Source organism: Lissotriton vulgaris, chromosome 3_1 (assembly GCF_964263255.1).
Source record: "Lissotriton vulgaris chromosome 3_1, aLisVul1.2, whole genome shotgun sequence".
NCBI classification, from domain to species: domain Eukaryota; kingdom Metazoa; phylum Chordata; class Amphibia; order Caudata; family Salamandridae; genus Lissotriton; species Lissotriton vulgaris.
The window spans coordinates 364,368,716-364,394,068 of record NC_141689.1 but is presented as its reverse complement, the minus strand read 5'-3'; the positions used below and the strand labels follow the sequence as shown (position 1 = coordinate 364,394,068).

Below are 25,353 nucleotides of genomic sequence, written 5' to 3'. Positions count from 1 at the left end.
GCGGTAATTTTTGAGTTCGTTGGGGTCCGCTGTGGGTTTTTTCAGAAGGGCGGTGAGTTCAGCGTGTTTCCAGCTCTCCGGGAAGGTGGCGGAGTTGAAGGAGCAGTTGATGACGTCTCGGAGGTGCGGTGCTATGACGGAGTCCGCTTTGTTGAAGATGTGGTGAGGACATGGGTCTGTGGGGGATCCTGAGTGGATGGAGTTCATCAGGCGGATGGTGTCCTCAGTGGAGATTGGGTTCCAGTCGTTGAGGGTGTTCAAGGGGGGAGAATGTCCAGCATATGGTTGGGTGGGTTGGTCTCCGGGTTGGTTGTCGAAGCTGTTGTGGATGTCTGCAATTTTGTTGTGGAAGAATAAAGCTAGGGAGTCGCAGAGGGCTTGAGAGGGGGTGATGTCGTTGGAGTTGGCCGAGGGGTTGGTAAATTCCTTGATGATGTTGAAAAGTTCCTTGCTGTTGTGGGCGTTGTTGTCTAGTCGATCCTTGAATGCTGTTTTCTTGGCTTTTCGGATTAGTTGGTGGTGTGTGCGGGTGGCGTTTTTGAAGGCGTCCTTGGTGCTAGTGGTTGGGTCTTTTTTCCAGGCCTTCTCAAGGGAGCGGCAGAGTTTCTTGGACTTCTTAAGATCATCGTTGAACCATGAGGCCTTCTTGCTGCCAGGTTTGCTTTGACGTTTTTTCAGTGGTGCTAGGATGTCGGCGGTGTTGGATAACCATAGGGTGAAGTTGGCGGCGGCTTGGTCTGGGTTAGAAGAGTGGGCTGGGGTGTTTAGAAGGAGCGATGAGGAGATCTGGTCGATGGTGATTTTGTTCCAGTTTCTTTGCAGAGTTGGTTGGAGGTGGTTGGTGGGTTTCGGCTTGTTGTAGGTGAAGTGAACGCAGCTGTGGTCAGTCCAGAGGAGATCCGTAGTGTGGCTGAATGAGACATGGTTGCTGGAGGTGAAGATGGGGTCGAGTGTGTGACCTGCGATGTGGGTGGGGGAGGTAACCAGTTGTTTAAGTCCGAGGTTGGCGAGGTTGTCCAAGAGGGTGGTGGTGTTGCGGTCGTTGTTCTTTTCAATGTGAAAGTTGAGGTCTCCCAGAAGGATGTAATCTTTGGAGGGGAGCGCGTGTGGAGTGATGAAGTCCGTGATGTCTTCACTGAATTTTGCGCGGGGTCCTGGTGGCCTGTAGAGGAGGGTGCCTCTGAGTGTGGTCTTGGGGTCGATGTGGATCTGGAAGTGAAGGTGTTCAGAGTTGGCGAGATTGACGTCAGAGCTGGTTGAGATGTGGATTGATTTTTTATGGACGATAGCGATGCCTCCTCCTGTGTGGCCGGTACGGTCCTTGCGTGTGATCTTATAATCTTCAGGGATGGCAATGGTGATGTCTGGGGCGGAAGAAGCGTTCATCCATGTTTCTGTTAGGAAGGCGACGTCTGGAGAGATGGTGTCTAGTAGATTCCATAGGTCAATGGCGTGTCTGTGGACCGATCGGGTGTTGAGAAGGATGCATTGTAGGTGGTTGGGGTCGAGAGTCTGTGGTGTGGTCGTAGCGGAGATGTTGTCGGTGGCGCTGAATTTGCAGGAGTAGCAGGAGAAAGGTCCATGGGTGTGTCCAGGAGCGGCTTGGACGCAGTTGGGGGCGCGACCAGGGTTAAGGGCTAGGAGGGTGGCGGCATCGTAGGTAATGCGGGAGGGCTGGGAAGCGCGAGGGGCAGGGGGTCTGGCGCTGGGCGCGGTCCAGGCGCGGACGGGCGTAGACGGGCTTACCTTTGGCGCACCTTCGGCGCGGCTGGGGCGCGAACGCTGCGCGTGAACGCTGCGCGCGGGAACTCCTGTCATATATGGAAGGTGGAGGGGGAGGGGCGAGGGCGGCTCAGCTGGGAGGCGGGGCGGGCCACGGAGGAGGACAACAACAACCAAAATGGCAGCGGAGGGGTCAGCGGAGCGGAGCGCTTGGGGCGAAATGCGCAAATACAATTACAATGCTTATACAATGACAATCGCGCTTTGAAAATGTAATTTAAGTAAAGCGGCAAGCAGGGCAGACTGCAGGCAGTTAATTAGGATAAAGCGGAACAACGATACCACAGTTCGCCAGGGAGGCAGGGGAGCGACCACTCAGCTGGAGAGCGAAGCGAGTCACAGTGCGTTCAGGACATGGAGCGCTGTTTCTAGGCAGTGGGAGGGCGGCTCAGCTGGGAGGCGGGGCGGGCCAAAGAGGAGGACAACAACAACCAAAATGGCAGCGGAGGGGTCAGCGGAGCGGAGCGCTTGGGGCGAAATGCGCAAATACAATTACAATGCTTATACAATGACAATCGCGCTTTGAAAATGTAATTTAAGTAAAGCGGCAAGCAGGGCAGACTGCAGGCAGTTAATTAGGATAAAGCGGAACAACGATACCACAGTTCGCCAGGGAGGCAGGGGAGCGACCACTCAGCTGGAGAGCGAAGCGAGTCACAGCGCGTTCAGGACACGGAGCGCTGTTTCTAGGCAGTGGGAGGGCGGCTCAGCTGGGAGGCGGGGCGGGCCAAAGAGGAGGACAACAACAACCAAAATGGCAGCGGAGGGGTCAGCGGAGCGGAGCGCTTGGGGCGAAATGCGCAAATACAATTACAATGCTTATACAATGACAATCGCGCTTTGAAAATGTAATTTAAGTAAAGCGGCAAGCAGGGCAGACTGCAGGCAGTTAATTAGGATAAAGCGGAACAACGATACCACAGTTCGCCAGGGAGGCAGTGGAGCGACCACTCAGCTGGAGAGCGAAGCGAGTCACAGCGCGTTCAGGACACGGAGCGCTGTTTCTAGGCAGTGGGAGGGCGGCTCAGCTGGGAGGCGGGGCGGGCCACGGAGGAGGACAACAACAACCAAAATGGCAGCGGAGGGGTCAGCGGAGCGGAGCGCTTGGGGCAAAATGCGCAAATACAATTACAATGCTTATACAATGACAATCGCGCTTTGAAAATGTAATTTAAGTAAAGCGGCAAGCAGAGCAGACTGCAGGCAGTTAATTAGGATAAAGCGGAACAACGATACCACAGTTCGCCAGGGAGGCAGGGGAGCGACCACTCAGCTGGAGAGCGAAGTTCTTACCTGGAATAAACATTGTATCTGGTTCAATTCTGCGTGAGGGAGTTTGAAAGAAGTTGGGGTGGCAGAGGGATTGGAAGAACTGAAGAGTGCTCTACAGGCTCTACGCTTGGGGACTCTAGCCTACTGATCCAGTAAGTGGTGGATGGCACATGCAGCTCACCTTGCAAAGACACACCCAAGAGAACTGGCCTCGTTCTAGCCAATGTTAGCCATGCCTTGCAGTACAGCAATGTGATTACATGTAATGAGACCTGGGCAAGAACATAGTTCACTCTATCCAGGGCACAAATATTAGTTTCTGTATTTAAGTCCAAGAGGTCTTTGCCCAATAAGTCTTAGTGGCAGCAGTAAAGGTTTCATGCACGCCCTTAACATGATATTGGTAGAGCTGTGCTAGTTCTAAGAGGTTCAGCCTAAATCTCGACACGAAGTTCTTTTTTAGCCTCTTTATTTGTAATTTTTTAGTCATTAGCTGTCCAGCCTCGGGCTTATCCTGTAGGAGGTGACTTCTTGTAGATCCACAGGCTGAACCAGGACAAGTGCAGTGGAAGCATAGTTCTTCGGGCCAAACCACAATAAACTGTTTAGACCCCATCAGATGTGGTTGTAATCCCAACACATGAATATTCTAAAGGTGCAAAGGGTAAAACCGCTTTTTGACTTCACCAGCTGTAATGGGTGCTGCTCCCAAACTTAAACCCCACAGAAGAGAATCCAATATTTGGTTATCCCCTATATCATCTCATAAGGTCTATCCGTTCTACCAAAGTGAAAATATTTTCACAATTGTTGTTGCTAACTTCGGTAGTATTTTCCATAATGTATTCAGCATTAACTCAAATCTTTTTTTATTTAGTGCACAACCTTTGATCGATGGATCGGTTCACCTTTACACGGTTTATTCTGCTCTGTGCCCTGGTTGGAAAATCACTCTCCTGCTTCTGTGAACATTATCCATGGGCTTCCTGGTCAAGTTGCTCTAAAACCTGCAATTATGGGACACAGACAAGACGAAGGTATGTCTATTCTTCATATTTTTTTTATTAGATTATTGTTATTGATATGTTCATAAGAAACTTCTTTGAGCAGTCCCAGAGAAGCCCTGAAACCTGTGCAGCTGTGCGACCCAGACCTTTTCAGTTGTCCTTTAACATACTCTTATCTTTTTAATTTTTGACAACAGTTTGACTCCTGATATTAAGAGAATCCCCAAAACTTGGAATGAAGCGCCTCTGGATGCTGCTTTGTTTCACCCTGAGAGGGGAGAACCTCCATTGGTATCCCCAGAAAGTAGTCTCAGAAAGGTAGCACCGTTGTCTCTGTTCAAGTACTGGCTTGTGGTTCTGCATTATTGTTTAAAGGGTGCAGCAGTTGTCGCTAGGGGAGCTGCCTTCTTCACTGGGATGTTTATGCGTTCAGGATGTTTGTCCATTTTATGAGCACAATGTTTTACAATATTGATGAGCTGGGCTTGTCACGAGCATTGCGGCGCCACACGCAGCCCACCCACCTTCCCCGGGAATTATCACCACGTGGAAGGGGTTAACAACGCTTTGCGCATTGGCGATATAAAATCCAGCGATAGCGGCCAAAAACCTCTTCAATGCGAGAAAAACGAAGATAAATGATCAACGATAATGGCAGAGCTCGCTGATACTGAAATGTGGATTTAACTTCACAATCCACCTCCCATAGGACATAATGCTAGGTCTGCTTTTTTGCAGATGTTAAAATCAGGCGATAATGGGGGCTTAGCGCGAGTTCAGGTATTACTTCGCGGGTCCGCAGCTGGCTTGTTAATTTGGCAAAGCTGTGCCAGTGCGTATTGCAATGCTGTTTTCCCTATTTTGCATCTAATTAGTAATGCAAGGCAAGCCATTAGGAAAACTGCTGCTAACATGCGCTAATTCATGTTAGCGGCGCATTGTAATTATTGCGAAATTTTGATTGCCGCTTTTCTGGCGCTACAAAAAGCAGCAATATGTCAGTTGTTAATATGCCCCTAAATTTCCTTCACCAATCCTAGTGCTGCTCTCAGCAGCATGTGAGCAGTGCTAGGATTGCTGGGAGCATCCTTACTCTGCGCTCCCCACCGCTCTGGAGGCTTTGGCTTTCTCTAACCAAGATGTCTTAAGACAGCTGGGTTAAAGAGGTGTAAAATATGCATGTGTGGCAGGCCGGCGCAAGGACGGACAAAAAGAGCAATGCGCAGTTTAAACTGAAAATGCCTTGCTCTATTTTCTGATGTCATTGAGCAGCAGCCTTGACTCCATCCTGACGCTCCACTCGGGACGGGGTGAAGAAAAATAAAATGGGAACTAATTAACTTAATTACCGTTTTATTTTTCTCTCTGGGGCATTTCCGTGGGGTGACTCTCCTTTGCTCAAACGGAGGAGCTGTCCTTGTCTATCTCACCATCATACTGGAATCTGCCAAACCCAACAGCAAAACGACAGACGCCTCACCCTCCCAAGACCTCTGCAACAGACTCAGCTCCTTCTTTCACCTCAAGATCAAGACTCTTTACGACAACTTCGATGCCCAAGACCTCTGCACTGCCTCAACTCCCGCCCCCAGCGATGCAACCCAACAGGCCCTACTCACGTGTGCCCCGCTCATGACAGAAGACACCTTAATGACCATGAAGAGCATCTACTCCGGAGCACCCTCAGACCCATGTCCCCCCACATCTTCCGCAAAGCCGCCACAGCCATCGCACCCGAGCTACGTTGAACAATCAAGTGCTCCCTCAAGACTGCCATGGACCTCAAGAACTTCAGGCCCATCTTGCTGGTTAGATTCGCAGCCAAGGTCATCGAAAAGGCCGTCAACACCCAACTAGAAACTTCATCGATGCCAACAGCGGCGTAGACATTTACCAATTCAAATTTCAAGGCAACCCCAGCACCGAGACCACCCTCCTTGCCGCCACTGACAACATCCATGCCCTCCTTGACTAGGGCCAAATGGCGGCCCTCATTCTCCTGGACCTATCGGCAGCCTCCCACAATTTCTCCCACCAAACACTAGCCACCAGACTCCACGACACTGGCATCTGAGGAAAGGCCCTAGACTGGATACGCTAATTCCTCACAGGCGGAACACAGAGAGTCAGACTCCAGGCCTACCTCTCAGAACTGACAGGGACCAGATGAGGAGTACCCCAGGGATCCTCCCTCAGGACTACCCTCTTCAACATCTTCTTGCAAACAACGTCAGAAACCATGGGCTTAACATCGTCTCCTACACTGATGACACCCAGCTCATCCTCTCCCTCACCAAGGAGCCCAAGATTACCAGGCCCAACTTCCAAGAAGGGATGAAAACTGTCACCACCTGGATGAAGGACAGCTGCCTGAAAATCACTCTGAGAAAACATGATTCACATCCTTGGCTCCACCGCTTCAGCTTGGGATGACACCTGGTGGCCCCCGCCCTCAGAAACCAACCCACCCCGACAGACCATGCACGTTACCTTCGAATCATATTTAACTCATCGCTCACTATGAACCGCCAGATCAATGCCATATCCTCACCTGCTTCAACACCTTCAGCATACTCCATAAAACATTCAGATGGATCCCCTCTGAATCCAGAAAAACAGTTATGCATACCCTCATCACATGCAGACTGGACTACAGCAACACCCTTTATACCGAAAACAACAAAAAACATCTTCTCAAGCTCCAGACCAGCCAGAGCGCCTCAGCAAGACTAATCCTTTACATTCCCCGGCACAACCACATCCCCCAACATCTCCGCGATCTCTACTGGCTCCACATCGCAAAAAGAATAACTTTCAAACTGCTTACGCACACATACAAGGCCCTCCATAACATTGCCTGACAATACCTCAACAACTGCTCTCCTTTCACGCCCCCAAGAGAAACCTCCATTCAGCTGACCTCTCCCTGGCCACTGTCCCTCGCATCTACTGGAACAGAACGGGTGGAAAGTCCTTCTCCTACCTCGCAACCAAGACATGTAACAAACTCCCCCTCCACCTTCTGCAAAGCCCCACACTGCTCCAGTTCCAGAAAGACCTCAAGACCTGGCTCTTCAGATGACCCCAATAGATCTGCACATCCTCTCCCCCCCACCCCCCGCCCCGTAGCTCCGTGAGACCCTAACCGGTGAGTAGTGTACTTTACAAACCCCTGATTGTTTGACTGATACTCTGGCTTAGCTCTACAAGGTTTGCTTTCACACCCATGAGTGTCACGAGTATACTTAGTTAAATGCATCAATAGTGGAATGTGAAAAAACTAATTGTTGTAGCCCCACACAACTCCACTCAATAAATGGTTGATGTGGTGTCCGTGTTTTCAAGGTTACTCAGATTCCCTTAACATGGCTTCAGGGATGTAGTGGTGTTTTCAAAGCCCAATTTAATTTTTTACAATATCACACTCAAATCCTGCACTAAGAAAAAGACTCTCAATTCTTCAAAGTGTTTATTTCGACAGGTTTATTCTGTTGCTTAGAACATGTAAAATAACCACACTGAATTTTATTAAAATGGCACTAAAGCATGTTGCAAACAATGAAAACAATGCAGATATTTCAACCATGGTGAATATGGCATCTAGCAACCTAACACCCTACAACCTACTTCTATGTACTAAAGTATGAGATCATGGAGTAGCATAACTTGCATCTTGTGTTTCTTAGGGAGAATCAATACACAGCATATCTGTTTATAGGAAGAGAAAGTAATTAACAGTAGCCGGGAGACAGTTTTCCCTCGAAAGGAAAACACACATCAGTCCCTCTTCTCTTATCTCTGTGGTAGGGTGGGACACAGAACCATTATGGCAGTCTCTCAGTCTCTGTCAGGATTTTATGCATTATCTTGCATTATAAACTGTGCAAAGGACCTCTGCTGCCAAGTGGTCACTTGACAGGCTTTTTTATATTGTGGCTTAGCTGATATGGGGAATTTCTGTCATAACTTTAGGAATGTCTGAAAAGACTTGTGTACGTCAATATGCAAGTCTTGGATACATTATTGAAAACATATAAGGTAAAACACACATCAGTACAGACTACACTGTTTATGTTATTGTTATTATTATTATTATTATTATTATTATTATTATTATTATTATCATCATCACCACCATCATCATCATCATCATCATCATATCATCATCATCATCATCATCATCATCATTATTATTATTATTATTATTATTATTATTATTATTATTATCTTATACACTTGTCCAAGACAGATGTTGCATGAGGTGTCGTAGCGTGGTCACTGTCTGGATGACTTGACATTTTCACAGGCTCTTGAAAAGATAAGCGCTGACGGAATACGTGTCAAATGCAGAAATGCAGATGATTAGGGGAAAATGGAGAAAACGGAGTCCCAGAGTGCTTCAGATGGAATCTGGCCTTGGGACATCAGTTTATCAGACTCTAAGCTTGTGCCGATGGATGAGTAGGGAACAGGAACTGGAGTGTTCTCTCAATGAAAACATTAGCTCCTGTTCCATGTGTTCCACCTCAGTCCAAGAGGGGCAGCAACCAGTAGTCTGGAATTCGACCTCTGTCTGGATACTTCTAGAGCAAAGGCCTCTCTGACACAAATGGTTAGGTTTCGGTGTTTATAATCTAGCTAAATATGAGTGAAAAACAAGGCAGAAAAGCATTGGAAAATCCATTCGGAACAAGTGTTCATATTTTGCGTCACCTCCTTGCACAATATCTTGGTTTCTGTACCAGGCAACCCTGAAATGTAGATGTTCAGGGCATCTTGGCCATTCTCATGTTGCTTACTCTGCTCATAATCAAATGAGAAGATGGTGTTGTGCAAACTTAATGTGCCTGCATGTTGTGAAACGTGCAGACAGCTTGTTTGATGCTGATAATGGAAAATAACTCAGTCGGGGTAATGCTAAGTGTATTTAAAATTGAGTCATGCTAAGGAATCCATATCACAGCGACTCTCAGGGTGCAGTGGCTCCTTTGTTCTAAGTCTCACAACTGGAGTACATACTACCGGTTCTACAGGCACCACAGTGTGGTATCCCATGACTTCATGTCATTTAGAATTAGTTTATGTCACTTGGAATTAGTTCATGTCACTTGGCTCCCAGGAAAACACTGCTTCTGTGTGAAGATGGGCTGATGACTGTCTCCTTTGCATCTCTATGCTCATGGCATACCATTGTGAATGCAAATGTAATGATGGAAGATGACCTCTTTCACACCAAACACCCACAGGCTGTTCAGTTCAGTGTTCAAACAAATGTGAATAACGCTGGCAACCTAGCTAAGGACTAAAAGGGGCTGACCCATCGCCACATTCTATGTTTGCTGGTCATGCTGATCTAGCATGTAACACCCAAGCTGAGCAATGGCTGGGTGGGGCGGATACAGACCCCCTCTATATATATGTATAAGCATGTATGCATTTTACTTGATGTTATCACAAGAAGAAGCCGTCTCTAGACCAGACCTTAAAAGAAGTCCCTATGTACAGTGCGTTTGGTTTTCAATGGTTTAGCTTTCACTTTTGTGACCAAGGTGGTTTCTTCATAATGAAGCTGGTGTAGTGCCCCAGGCCGTGGCAGAGTTAAAAATAAACATGCAGAAAAGCCAAAATGTTCAGGGATTTACAGCAAACAGCTGGTCCCTTACGGTCCATTTATGCCATGTAAATAAAGGGCAAAGGAAACAAAATGGTACTCAGGAAACAATGGAGGCTGAAACTGAGATCCAAAAAATTTCAATATTGGGGTGCATTCAATGGAATTTTGGAAGTAGAAGAGGAAAAGTACTTACAACATCAGAGCATGATTCCTTCACAAAAAGAAGAGCAACACTGAGTAGAACCACACCCCCAACACTGTGGACAGTAGGAGAAGAAGGCTTTAGGAGAAGTCCTGTGCCTTCCACCTTGATAAAGTAGGAGTTTAGGAAACACCATTTCTCACTTTTTTAATTATTTATATCTACTACTTATTGATTGTCTTCACACCTTCCTCAACATTCTAATGATTTGCGTTGCATTGGGATCTTACCCACAATTATTTTTATTTAGGATACTTGCACTAAAAGGTTTGGAGATCACTGGATTCAAGTGTTGGTAAGAGTGAACTAGTTAGAATTCAATTTCATCTTGATAGGGAAGCAAAACATACAATAATACTTTGCTTTTTGTTGTTGTATTTAGTATAAACTATGGGCGATATGAAGCTCGCTGTGCATTTTTAAAATAGTGGGCATCTCTCTTATTACATGGCTGGAGATTTTGATATGCCCCAATTAACATATGACAGCTCCCCCCTACATGGTAGCTACAAGGATCTCTGTTGACTTTCTCCAGCATGGGCTGAAGTACATTGGCACAGCTTCGTTCGCAGGAGGCCTGTGCTGCGCAGGGCAAAGCCGACCCTGAGTGGCATAGAGTGAATAGGGTGGTGCTGCAGGGAGCACGAGGGGGCAGCGCAACCATAGACTCAAGAGGCCCGGGCTGCTTCAGTGAACCCTTGAGAGTCTGGGTAAGTTCTGGAAAATGAAGCAGAATACTGGTGAAGCTTTGCTGCGGCTCACTTTTATTTGATACCCGAGGCCAGGACAAAGGCTGCTTTAAGGCACAGCTTGGCATAACAACACTAGACGTGGCAAAGGGCTTTAATTACCAGCACCCTCATACAGTGCCCTTTGCGACTACAAAAAGAAGAGGTTTGCCCCCCCTTCTTTTTATTGCAGGCTCTTCAACTGGCTACTGTTGGAGTGCCTTAGGAGCTAATAAGTGACCAGCGAAGCCCCTCCTTCCCTCCCAAGGATGCACATTCCACAGTTGTTCCTGGTCAGGATCGTCCATGTGTTAGGGACAGCCACTGGCATTTAGACATAACAAAAATATTAATTGTGTCAAGCCTGCCATCCAGCTAAAATACCCATGTGTGAGTGTGCACTCTATTGTTGACGAATGCACCTAAAGTGAGGTGCTTAACTGCTTCCTTAAAGAATAGAGCCCAAACTCCCAAAACCTGGAGAGCTCAGAGACAAACAACTGTCCAAACATTGTAAGTAAAGTTAACAAAACAGATTGAAATATATTGAAAAGAAATGAGTGTCATGGAGTGATATATGAGGGAACATCCAGGGAGAGCTACTGCATAGAGCAGTGAACACTGTCGTGCCGCCAGAGATAGGGCAAGTGAATTCAGTTTATATAAGCAAGGTTGAGCATTATACTGAATCAGTACTATCACGATTCCTAGGACCAAGGCGAAATGCGAGACAGTCAAAGCGTAGGCAGCTCATCGACACACAGGGCCTGCTCTAGTGTGCAGAGTACGGTGTGAGGGCTACTACCATTCATCTCAGCTGCAAAAGACTGGCAGGAAGAAACCTATCCAGGACTTAACCCTCCATTTCCCAGTGAAATGAAATGAATGAAACTTATATAGCACACAACTTACCCTGGGGCATCTCAGCGCTTGCTTAGGGAACCCGTCCTGGTATTCCCCTGTGAGATAACCCTGGCAGGGTACCCACAAGGTGATAGCCAGGCATCCCACCGCGAGGGGCCGTTGTGGAGATTAAGCAAGCTATTGCCCAGAGTCGCAGAGTGTGAACCCGTGAGTTGAGAAGGCACCGGAGCGAGAATTAACAAGTCCGTGAAATTTTGAACCCAAGACCCGCCGAGGCGGGGAATTGAACCCTGGTCCCGGGCCGAACTCAAGCTCCAGGTCTGCCACCTCTAACCCCTGAGCCACACTTCTCCACGTGGCAGTAAAAGCTTCTGTATGCTGCTTTTAGCCCAGGGCAGATCCCACCCGTAGACTCCCCTAGACTGGTCTTGACTGCATGGCTCTACTTACAGAGTCCCATGTTTTTTCCCAAACAACTTTACCATGTGCTCCAAGAATTGCACTGAAGGACTCCCAACACTAACAGAAATAGTGTCTACACACAACCTTACTCAATGAGAGGAAGCAGGAATATCCCAATTAGAAGGTATTTTCCGACAGGGGAGTTTGGCTAGTTTTTCTCTGCTTGCTGAGGACACAGGTATGCTAGCAAAGTAATACTTACTCCACTTAGACTTGAGAAGGCCCTAAAGTCCAATTGGGGAATTAAACAAGAATAACCATCCACACATGTTGTAATACATTCCTTGAATAATAATTAGCTGGCTTTATGAAGTCTTTCTAGAAAATCTTATGATAGCCCCACAGTCACTGAAGAATAATTGTAAGTCTGTAGCAAGGAGTGGGGACAGATACTACAGTATCACTAGAAAGTATCCAGGAATGCCTGCTTCAAAGTCATAAGGTACTTTATTCTACATAGTGCATTCCTAACTCCAAAACAAATCACTGTGATCCATCCCACCTCTCCTCTAGTGTTGTCCCAGATGCAACACTGATGAAGCCTCCTTTTAAACACTTCATGGGCCTGCCACAACTTAACCTCCTGTTTGGTTGAAATCACAAATATCTTAACATTGACTTCTGGTGTGGTAGAATTAGCACATTTCGACCGCTGCGAGTTTGGACTGTTTAAAAGGATTAAGAAAGACATTGCTTCACTCATATTTATACACCATGCACATTTAATAGCCAAAAAGGAAATAACATCTATTTGGAAATCTATGAATATAGACAAAAAATCCTGAGCTAAGAATGTTCATCAATATTATTGACAATCTTCATCAACAGATAAGAATGCAACCTCTGCCAACACGTGTTTCGTCTCGGTCGTAGAAACCAAAGACTTCGTCAGGGTTCATTTAAAGTGATCCATATATATCGGTATTTCAATCCAAAAAAAGCGTGAGTCCTTATTATTGGAAAGTCGTGTCCAAGTAAGTCTGCTGAGAAAATAACCAGTATACTCTTGTCCTCCGAGTGCAGAGTTTGGACGTATTCCATGAGCCAGCGTATACTGGTTATTTTCTCATGAACTTATCTGTTGATGAAGATTGTCAATAAATGAAGAATAATGAGAACATTTGAAACTTGGAACTCAACATTTGTCCTTTCTTTTGGATATTGATGAACATTCTTAGCTCAGGATTTTTTGTCTATATTCATAACTTTACAATTGTGTCTTTTTTAAGTCACATTGTTTGATTCTGGTTGGGTGACCGGAGTCTAATCCTTGGAGCTTATCAGATATTGTATTGACTACTGTTTATTTCTCTCAGCGCAAATTACCCTCACTCACCTGTTCTCTCTGTTTCATTGTCTATTTGGAAATCCCCAAGACTCCCATCTGCCAAAATAAGGAGAAACATGTAAGTTACTGGGGTACAAAGGGAAGAGTGAAGGGGTCTCTATAAATACCCAAATGCCCTCCAATGGGATGACCTACTCTTAACCTCAAACAGCTTAGTAAAACTGTGACAAACACCACTGAAATACCGCAGGTCAGTTACAGTTCAGATTAGTTTATCATTAGCCTGGACATATCCTAGAGTTCCCCTTACATAATAATGTTATATTACATGGGATTCTGTAAGCCCTGTAAAAGTACCAGTCTCTAATTTCTTTATATCAGTAACTTGTGAAGCACCCAGTCGCCGAAGACGTCAGAACTCAACTATTATAAATGATTACAAACGAGTTCTTACATTAAAAATTCTGCTGGCAGAGCCAGCAGCCAGGTGAAAGGCAAGTCAGGTCATGGAGCATATTTGAAGCAGCTATTTAGCAATGAGAGCTGAACATTGCTTTTCTTTCTTCTGCTCTATTTTTTAGCTTACAATGACAAGCAGAGAGAACATGTTTATGTTTTGCACTCCTTAGTTAGAGAATAGGTAGACTCTTTCTGAATGTTTCTACACATTCTGAGCTAGTGTAGCTTGTTTTTTCTTTATCAGACTTTTGTTGAGCTTTTTCTTATATCTGTTTGCAAACAAAACGGACAGGTTTTTGATGTGTTCAATTTGGCACTAAAGGTTTGATTTTTATTCTTCATGTTTGCAAAAGCTGAACATTTTCATATGAAAGAACTGCACACCTACGTTCTAAGTGTTTTTTTTTTTTAAAGGTGATGGTCTGACCATGAGTTATATGGGCTAAAGTACCACCTGCAGTAAATGATAAGGATATTGCAAGTCACCTCGGAGTCCCAAAACCTTATGAATGAACTCCACCTTTGGCCTTGTTCCTCTATATTGTTATGGAACTCCTCTGTACCTTGCAATATCTTTATAATGTGAAGCAGTACCCCTTATTTATTGAACTCTGGGGCATATTATCAAGCCTGTGCGATAAAATTATTGCCGCTTTATCGGCAGGAAACTGCAGATAAAGTGGCGATAATGGGCTTGATAATATGCTCTATGGAATTCCAATCGAAGCTCATCTTGGATGTGAAGGACATCTAACATGAGCTTCGATTGGAATTCCATAGAGCATATTATCAAGCCCATTATCGCTACTCGGCGATAATTTTATCGCCCAGGCTTGATAATATGCCCCTCAGTGCCTTAAATACTGCGCATTTCATTGGAACTGAAACCACGTGTGTCTCCCTCCACTCGGTGGGGGGAGGTTTGACTTTATGGCTTTTCAGTTCCATATGTCATACTAGTTTTATGATAATTGCCCATGCTTACTGTTATCCAACTAGAAAGAAGCGTCTGCATTTGAAAGGACCACTTAACATAAAGGCAGCAGTGTGCAGCGGAGGGAAATTGAGGAGATGAGAGGCAGGAAAACATGTAGATCCACTTCCTACCTTCCATCGAGTGCCAGCATTGAATAGATTCCTCTTTAATACATATTCATTATAAATTGAGAATCCGTCGAGTTGAAGTTTCTGGGAAATATATAAACTCTCTGTTGCCTACGCTCCAAGTACATTTAGTTCCGATAATTACACACACATAATCACATTTAGATTTCAGCTGCACATTTTCTGACATCCTTTTGAACAGTTCTTCTGAAAGGAGGCAAGATTGCCATGCACTTTCTAACCCAAAGCCTTCTCGTGCAGGTGTAAAACGTGTGGGTACTATAAGCAACAAAAAGAAGAATTATTAAGCCAAATCTTTACTTCTATGTCAAGGAGAAGTTAATACATCTAATCCGGTAGTGATTTTTCCTTTATCTGAACGTTATTTTAATAGTTTGTTGTTCAAGATATCAGATCCATTTCACCAAATGATTATTTTCCATTTATTTTGTCCATCTTAAATTGCGAACATTTCTCTTGTTGCTCATCATTGATATTTTTCCTTTATAGGCAAATCCGATTGGACGATTATTACCGGAAGAACTTCTGTGATCAATTATGTGTCAAGCAAGAGTGGCGGGCGTGCAGCGAGCAAGCCTGCCCAATCAACTGTCTGCTAGGAGACTTTGGGGCGTGGTCAGAGTGCGACCCCTGCGTTAAAAAACAAGTAAGGTTTTTAGGAATCCGTGATTATAAGAAGTTTTTGAGCAATATTATTACCTAATTACAAGAAAATGGTATCTTAAATGGAAATAAATTCGTTATTTCCTCATGTAAAGATACTGCAGTGTTCTTGAATTTGCAAATTCATTTTTTGAATTATCTTTTTAGGCTTTATTAGGAGTGGCTTTTTTTCCCGATCCCTGCACAAATAATTGTTTCTACACAGGGGCATAACTAAATTTGAGGGGGACCCCTGCAAACTACCTGGAGGGGGCCGCCCACTCTTTGGACCAAGTCAGGAGCTCCCCGGCCAGAGGCCTGTTGCCCATTCACAGTGCCAGAGGAGACCCCTTGGGGATTATTGTTACGCCACTGTTTCTACAGGGACCGCCTCAATTTCATCCAAGTGAATTTTGGCAGGTCAACATTTACCTAGGGAAAATGCCCAGTAAGTACTCATGTATGTTAAATTTGGGACAAAAATCACACAAATAAGCATAATATGTACCATTTTAAAGGGCACGACTTGTAATAGGTTAATTTTTTCGGGCCTTTTGGATTCTGATCCCAGTGGCATTGAATTGAAAAGAGTGCAATAGTAATTTCATTCCAAACCAGTCCATCTATAATGGGATTCTTAGTAATGGGTTCAGAACTAAGGATTGGGGTCATTTTAGGCTGGGATTTTTTTTGTGCAGCGCAGAGCTGAACACCTGCTTTATGCACCTACAGTACATTAAGTGAATTTATTTAAACAAATATTTCTCTCACGTAGGGGGCCATTAGGATGGCGGCCTGACTTTGCCCGCCTGCCATCCTCACAGTACTTGGGACCGCCCGCCATAAGGGTGGGGGTCCCGTGGGGGGTATTAGGATACGCCCGCCACAGTGACGGGGGGTACCACAGGTACCCCCCATGTGCACCCTCCACTCGGCTTCACTTCGGGGGCCCGCAGGGGGCCCCCGAAGTGAAGACCGTCTGCCTTTCCATGGCGGCATTGCCACCACGGAAAGGAATCTGTTGCAGCCCAAAATATTTAATATGGGGGTGGTGTCTGATAGACACCACCACCATATTAATCCTTTTCCGCCCTGGTCGCAAGGCGACCAGGGCGGAAAAGCGGCGGACGGTCTTTCCGTCTATTGCGGACCCCCCAGCCATGCTAATATGGCGGGGGGTCATTCTGGTTAGGATGGCGGGCGGATTGCCCCCACCAGGCCGGCGGTGGCTACCGCCAGCCTGGTGGGGCAATCCGCCTGCCATCCTAATGGGCCCCTTAGTGCTTTCTTTCCAGACAGCACAACTCAGAAACAGAAAGAGACAAACCTAGTTCACTATTTCAGAGATGCACTGTCTGAAACTAAAGCACTAGGCAAATGTGTTAGGAATCAGGAACTGTTTGTTTAGTTAGCTTGTGCTGCTCTGCTGAGGTTTCAGCCATCATGGATTTTGAGAGATTAGTGTTTTCTGGAATTACACTAGGCCACACTTTGGATGAAATTGTCATGCTTTGGGATGTTGACCTGCACTTCATTGGATAGGGGTACTCACCTGGTTGTCGCCAGAGAACACTGGAAAAATATGTGAGAGGGGCAGAGCCTCTCAGAAGGAGAATTGTACTGCTGGAATCCTGATCTGCACCCAAGGGCCTGCCTGGTGAAGCCTGCGCCTGCTGCACATTTCTGGGACTACAGTGATAAGGTCTTTGCCTTACTTCAAGAAGGAGTAAGGAGTGGACTCACTGCAGCTACAGGTAACCAGTGCTTAACTTACCCTTTTACAGCCAGAGGTCCCCTCCTGGAGTGTGTCCAGTGGAGTTTTAAGGGGCTGGCCAAGTGCATTGTGGGAAGTAAATTTCTGGCCTACCAAGGGCCATCTAGAAGATTCCATAACCTTGGATTTATGTGTTGGACACTTAAAACCCACCAGGAGAACTTTTGAAAGGATCTCCAGAGGTTTGAAAAACCTTTGGGAAAAATCTCCAGAAGGTGACCGACTTGACTGTGAGAAAGAAAGCAGGCCACGTTCAACTGCGACCAGGCCTTGATTGCAGGCCCACTGAAGGGCTCCGGAGGTCCAACTTCTAGAGTTTTACCGGAAGCCCCCTGCAAGTCAAGCCGGTGTACCCTCACTGAATCCGGACTGGTGGTGAGCAGCAAGGGCCCTCGAGGGAAAAAGCTCCAGAAAAGCTTCTAAGTCCAAAGGTAAAATTTTGACTGAGGCCTACCACGTGGGGTATCCGAGCAAGGCTCCACGGTAGTTGGCTTCAAACTTTGACTTTGTCCCGGTGAAACATGACCAGATGTCCAGAAGTGACGATGTTAGTTTCTAAGCACTAGAGAGTGCTTAGTCTATAAAATTCCATATCTATGGTTCCCTACATTGGATTTTCATGGTTTTGGTGTCATTTTAAAGATAATATATCCTATTTTCATGAATTGGTGAGAGACTTTTATTGTGTGTTGTGTCTTACTAATTCCCCTAATTAGTGTTTTTAAATGCTTTACATGTCTGTCTCCTATGTTAATACTTATTGCTCGGTGTCAGCTACCAAGGGTTGCAAAAACAACAGTTGATGGACAGAATGCAGAACAATGTCATACATTCACCCCAGTACAGGGATCTGGGCCAAAATCCATCATTTTTTTGCTCACCATGCCATTCCAGTTTGAACCCAGCCATATGCAAATCAGTCTTGACCCTGTGCCCCATGGGAACAGTCCAGCCCCAACTGCCAAGCCAGGTCCTCCCTGGACTGTAAACAAGCATCCAAGGACTGGTTTTGGGCTTTCAGCCCTCATCAGCCTAGATAGCTTGATTCCAGTAGCATGGAGAGCACGGGACTCATGTCTGAGCTTACCCGTCCCACTAGGGGTGACAAATGGAAAAACCACAGTTGAAGGACAGAATGCAGAACAATGTCATACATTCACCCCAGTACAGAGATCTGGGCCTAAATCCATCGTTTTTTTGCTCACCATGCCATTCCAGTTTGAACCCAGCCATATGCAAATCAGTCTTGACCCTGTGCCCCATGGGAACAGTCCAGCCCGAACTGCCAAGCCTGGTCCTCCTTGGACTGGCAACAAGCATCCAAGGACCGGTTTCGGGCTTTCAGCCCTCATCAGCCTGGATAACTTGATTCCAGTGGCATGGAGAGCAGGGGACTCACGTCTGAGCATACCCGTCCCACTCGGGGTGACAAATGCAAAAACAACGGTTGATGGACAGAATGCAGAACAATGTCATACATTCACCTCAGTACAGAGATCCGGGCCTAAATCCATTGTTCTTTTGCTCACCATGCCATTCCAGTTTGAACCCAGCCATATGCAAATCAGCCTTGACCCTGCGCCCCATGGGAACAGTCTAGCCCAAACTGCCAAGCCAGGTCCTCCCTGGACTGGAAGTCAAGCTATCCTGGCTGATGACGGTTCGGGCTGGACTGTTCCCATGAGGCACAGGGTCAGGGCTGATTTGCATATGGCCATGTCTGAACTGGGGTGGTGTGGAGTGCAAAAAAAGCGATGGATCTAGGCCCAGGTCTCTGTACTGGCGTCAATAAACTGTTGTGTTGTTTTGCTCCAGCTACCAAGGGTTGAGCACAGGGCTCATTTATAGAGACCCTATTTAGGAACCAGTAACATGTTGGTGGCCTTGTTGCTGGAGTTAGGTGCCTCTTTTTAAACATTTGTTGTATTACATGCATTTACGTGTTTATTTTTTGTATTAATTATAATTTTATGTTTAGCCGTTAGAATTGTATGTCATTGACCCATTTTTTACTCTGATGAACTGCTTTGGTTTCATGATTCTATTTTATGTATTGTTTTTAAACTAATATCCATTAAAAAGATATATTTTATTTAGAAATTGTTATATTCTTGATTTTCCTGCTTGATTACTGACCTATCCCGAGTGTTCACTGTATACGTTAGATGTCCTGGGAATTTTTCTCACATTAGTTGTTACCCTGCCCTAGGAGTCTATATACTACCCAGGGGGTCCTTGTTGTCTTCACTTGTTAGGTGCCTACCTACCACACCCTATAAACCACTTTTCTACAGCATGAAATAGCCAGCCATCTCTGCCCTGTACCAGCAAAGCCCCTGCTTTAATAAAGAAAAGTCCAGATTCATAGAACCCTGCCCCAGCAAATGTTTGTAACTCTTGGTGACACAAGGCACTCTATAGTTGGGTAAGTTGAGTAAATCAGTGACATAAAATAAAATTGAGCAACCTACTACTAGTAAGGTATTATTTTAGTTTCTATTACAGGCATTTCTTAACAGTGTTGAGGGGATCCAATAAATATATCGCTGAACACCTATTCATGTGTAAAATTGTAGGTGCTAATAAGTATTTTAACATGCATTTTCCATATTTATCTTCAAACTTAAGTTACAACTGAATGGTCTAAATGAGCCAGCATAGGGGGACTGAATGGAGAAGATGAGATGTATGTCCATTTATAGAACTTTAAATTGTAAGACATACATAAGAGACCTTGGCAAATAACACTATAAACACTATGATGACAACGCAAGATTTATGAACTTACATTTACAAATTGAACAAAAATATGTATTCATCGGTTACAGTTTAACTCAATGTGTTAGAAAAGCAGAATTAGAATTAAAGATATGTTTTTTTGTTCATATGCTATAAGTCTGTAATAGAAATCCTAATTGAGGTAAAAAGGCACTCAGCCCTTAAACAACCCCAAACATGAAGGAACGTATAAAATAAATCTTGTTTCTTCATGTAATTCTCTTAAATGTTCTAATCTGAACAAATAAACCAGTATGGGTGCAAATATAACCCTTACTCAACTTCTCAATAATCATGGATCAAATCTTTTTAGACTTACAGCAATTGACACGTGTCTAAACACGATTAAAACTGCATTTTGCCTACAACACCCACAATGCATCATCATTTGCCATGTGGGTATGCTTGTATAAATTTGCAACACAAATGATGTACTAATGTTTACACACCGTGACCAGGGACTTTGATAGTCCGAAACGCGTAGGTGGGAGAATATTTCTGTAAAATAAAAGCACTTTAAACCATCCTGAAGTGGTGCGCGGCGTCTTCTTGAATGAGGAATCTTTGCTTCGAAATACAAAGCGAGGTTGTCCCACTCCTCGCCGCCAGCGCCAGCTAGGAGTTCGCTCCCCCCGCCTGGGACATTTGCTTGTGGAGGGATATATATATATATATATATATATCTATATATATATATATATATATAGATATATATATATATATATATATATATACATTTATATTTATTTTTATTATTTTAGCTAATTTAAATCCATTTTAGATGAATTTTAAATCCCTACCTCCATTGTTCGTAGGGAGGGGAGGGTGCTGCAGTACCTTCAGTTGACCACCAGTAATGCTAAACTTACTACAAAAGTGCAAATTACTACAAAAGTGTAGTTTGTGAATACCAAAAGGTAGAAGACGTATCTTTGCGAATCAGGCCCAAATGTCATGTTTTGCGTAGTGCATGAAACATGCAAAACATGGGCTACAAAACAGGTGTGTGTGTTCTTAAATTCCTTACACTTTATTTGCAGTAGTAAAGTAGAAATATTGGCAAATAAAGCTTTCGGAAATACACACATATATAACTTAAGAATAGAGCTGGGTGCAACTTACAAAATTCATAACTTACAAATCCTTTCGGTTTTCAAGCCCTCAAACATTTGGAGTAAATTTACAGTTTCTCGTTGGATGCTACTTTTACAGAAAAGATTTTAAATCTTGGCAAAAGTTCAGCTACCTAATCTGAAATGTATTGCATTTCCTCACCTACTAGCTACAGTTGATTTATTAATCCATTCAATTTTTATTTCCTGCAGAGCTGCAGAATAATTGAGTGATTGAAACTTATATATTGCCTGGGTGGCAAGTAAAATGTAAAATGTAACCACTGTAATGCAATCTACTGATGTGTGCTCAATCTTTATCTACGATCTTAACCTCACTTAATATAACCACCGTGAACCATCATTAAACATGATATGCCTCACACGAATACGTTTAGAGTGTTTTCTCTGGAGAAGGCACCAGTCCAACATCTTTTTTCATCGCTCCTGATTTCTCCTCATACTATAGCAGGTTTTTTTCAAAATCATTTTACCCATTCTTCTGGCAGTGGCATGGCGCAAGGTACTCTTTTTGTTTTTTTGTGTGTCTGCAAAAGGATATAAACTATAGCACAACATTCCAGGAATGCAGTTTATAATAACATGCAAATGAAAGACCATTCACAGTGAGACAAAGTAGCAAAAGGTGTCTTTTTTTGCACTGAGAAAAGGGCGCCTTTCCATGGCAAAATGCTTTTGAACTGTATATCTAGTTCTAATCTTAGGGCAAATCTGGAAGTGCATTCACCAGTTTCCTTTAACCTTTCTGTCATATCCCAGTTATTTTAATTTTAGATAAATCTTTTTGATTCAGTACTTCACACCCATACAATTACAAGATGACTAACTGTATTTTGTTGCTTTGCCTCAGTACTTTTGTCAATTTATGTGCCAGATTTGCACCTATTTTTACTAATGCACCAGCACCCATTCATGTCCGCCCAAGAATATTTTCAACACGGTTGATAAAGGAGCCAGCGGGCAGCTATGTGTCTTCCAAATAAAATGCGCTTTCTGCTTCTATTTACCAAACCCATAACATGTCTTTTCCCAGTGCTGGTTTTTAAATAGTTGTTGTTACAGTATTGAGAAAATGTATCTGAGGCATGCTGTATTGTTCCTTATTTTTTTCCTATGTATAGATTCAAAAGCTGTTAGTAACTCAATAAAGGTAACATAACAAAGAACATTCTAGACTATAATTCAGCAGGCAAGTTAAAAAAGTAGGCATCCATTTATCATAGAGTGATTCCTGCTGAAGCCTAGTTGGAGTCTAGGGAGTATTTGTACAATATCCATTCGCCCTTCAAGGCTCTTTAAACGCCATCATGTGAAACTATTACCAGAAATATCTAGCAGTGCAACCATCCTATATTTTTCTGGACATAAAATTGGAATTCAAATACTTCCTCTCCAAGACTCTGAGATGCCATTCTATCTTATCTCTCTAATAAGTGGCTGTAGTAAAGCAACCCAGAGATTAGATTTGGGCTTCATTTCATTTGCTTTAAATCCATGAGGTACTTGGGTTGAACAGGAGTTAGGTATTTTGTAATTGCAAGGTTTGTGCTTGTCATAGTCAATGACTAAGACTATTATAGAGTTTGCAACATTTATCATTTATTTGTTCCATTATGCGTGCTTTCCCTCAGGAAATACTTTTTGCTTTTAATGAAAAATTATGAAGTAACAACATTTCGTCAAAAGTCACCCTTTTTATTTTTTCTATAAATCCTGTCAGATCCTTCCTATAGAGGTTACAAACCTTCCATGTTACCCTGGTCATCTTTATTCTGATCTCAGTCCCTCTTTGTGTTCTATTGTGGAAATTATATTGTGACTTCACTATGATTTTTAAAGGTCTATGATCACTTCCTCCAAAGTCTTTTACTATTAAATCTATCATAAGGTAAGTAGGAACACAAAATCACAGCATAATCAATAAGACAATCTTAATTGCTACTTCTAAACGTAGAATGAACTGGTTGATAAATTGGGATTCTTCCTTTAACTACAAGTAAACTAGATGGAATAAAGTTCTTTCTAGTTTTTATTTGGAGTGACCTTCATCATTATCTGTTCTGGTATTCCCTTTATTTCTTCATAAGCACTATAGAATTGATCATTGAACATGAGTATCTTTGTACTCATGATTCTTAGCAACACAATTGGCAAAGAAGGGTGACTAGCTTTAGTACCCTTTATTCAGATTTCTTTCGATTTAAGGTAATCAACAAATTGTGCCCTTGGAGGAATATAAACATTCCCCATACTATACCATTGACTTTATTTCCCATTCGTGGTGGCTCCCTAGGCACAGGGCATATGTCACTGCTGTGAGAAATCATATATCATACCTATCCTTTTGGATTCAACAACACTAGCTGAAGAGATTAAGGTCACAAGTTCCCTGAAGCAAGGACAAATGTTTCTTTTACAGAAGCAAGCTCATAACATATATGGCTATTAAAAACCTTAATTTTAGTTTGCTAAGTTTCCTGCAGGGCTTCTACTGTCAATCCATTTCTCTTCACGTTTTTTTCATTGCCTTATGAGTCCATCAATGTTCAGCAACATTAAGTTCAGTAGTCTTTTGCCAGGGCTCATATTTCTTCCAACTCGGGAGTTATTGCTGCTGCTATCCATGTCAAATCCAAATCAATTTAATTTTAGTCTTTTGTGCTCTAAGCGTTTTTTGGAATACATCTTCCATTGCTTGATGTTGTCACATTGATTTTATGTGGTTGATTTATTAAGGCCCTGCCTAACTTAAAGGACCTCTGTATTATTCTTAACTTCCATATGGAACAGCTATTAAGCTAATATCGCCAGTCTTTAAACTAATTGGCTTTAACCATTACAACAACCATCTGTGTGACATCAGACTGAACCTTCAGATTTCACATATCGAGCTTAGAATTTCTTGTATTTTATTTTTAGTAGTGCAAATTGCAGTAGCTCTACTCCACCTTCTATTCCTTCCACGTCTCTTGGGAAGCTCACTAATGTAATAGGTGGATACATTTCACAATTTATAGACTGAATGTAACACCTTTAGAATCCTTGATCAGTTCATATAATTGGTTTCATCTTTCTTAGGAGTTGGCCTAACGGCTAGGGCGCTCAACCTCGGACCTGGGGATCTGGGTTCGAGTCTCGGTAACAACGCCAAAACCTCCTGTGATTCTAAGCAAATCACATGCAGCTAGATTCATCAAAGAAAAATGGGCTGGCAAAGGGACAGATTCTGAGAATCTGGCCCTTTGCGAGCGCAATTTTTGCATTTGGGATTCATCATCCCAAATGCAGAAATCGCTAATTGCGAAATCGCTATATTGCGAGGAATTGCATTTAAGGAATCTCTATTTGAGATTCCTTAAATGCAATTCATTAACCATTTTTAAATTGCGAATTCGCTATTTTTGGCCGCTATTTACCGCGAAGTCAGACTTCGTGGTAAATAGCGAAAACTTAGAAAAATGCACTTTAGCGCATTTTTCTAAGTTGGATGTTACATACACACATGTCCTTTGGGCATGTGTGTGCGCAACATCAGTCTACATTGACATATCAGGGGTGCTACAGGGTGTCCTTTGGACACCTCTGGCACCCTTGAAATCGCATCCTTATTTGCGATTAGCAAATTGCTAATCGCAAATAAGGAATGACTCCCCATTAATTCCTATGGGCCTTTAGGCTAATCGCAAATAAGGAGGCTGTAGGAATCGTAATTTATTTTGCGATTTCTACATGAATCCCGATTTGCAAGTCCTTAATAGCGATTCCTTAATATTCGCTATTAAGGACTCGCAAATCGGGACATTGATGAATCTGACTGTTAATCTCCCTGTGCCTAAAATGAATGTGTGTCCTCATGTAACGTAACTGGTGATATATAAAGCGCTCTGATACCTGATTCGGTTCGGGTCTAGTTCACGCTATATAAAACTCTGCAAAAAAAATAAATATATATATATTATTTTAAACTGTGATAAATAGAATTCAAACACCGGATTTCTTCTAATATTATTCTCACAAACTAACTGGTTCTGATTTTCTTAAGTAAGCTTGTATTTTGTGTTTCTTTAATTCACCAAGTAGTTTCATAATCAACTAATTCCAAATCCTATTGATGTCATACTTCAGCCTGTATTGTTTGATCTAGTTGAATCCTCTCTTTTGGTTGATTTGATTACATTTTTTAGTTATTCAATCAATCAATCAATCACTGCATTTCTAAAGCG

The 25,353-nt window shown here is 43.5% G+C and overlaps 1 protein-coding gene across 2 annotated transcripts in view; it reads left to right on the top strand.

Annotated features, from left to right (window-relative positions):
* Positions 1-25,353, top strand: part of LOC147726460 (complement component C6-like) — a 1,142,533-nt gene that overhangs the window by 135,424 nt on the left and 981,756 nt on the right. For both annotated transcript variants that reach the window (XM_086960582.1, XM_086960583.1), the window contains exons 2-3: positions 3,932-4,091; positions 15,293-15,449. In XM_086960582.1, the coding sequence (XP_086816708.1) occupies positions 3,949-4,091; positions 15,293-15,449 (300 nt within the window). In that variant the 5' untranslated portion in view covers positions 3,932-3,948. The remainder of the gene's footprint in view (positions 1-3,931; positions 4,092-15,292; positions 15,450-25,353) is intronic.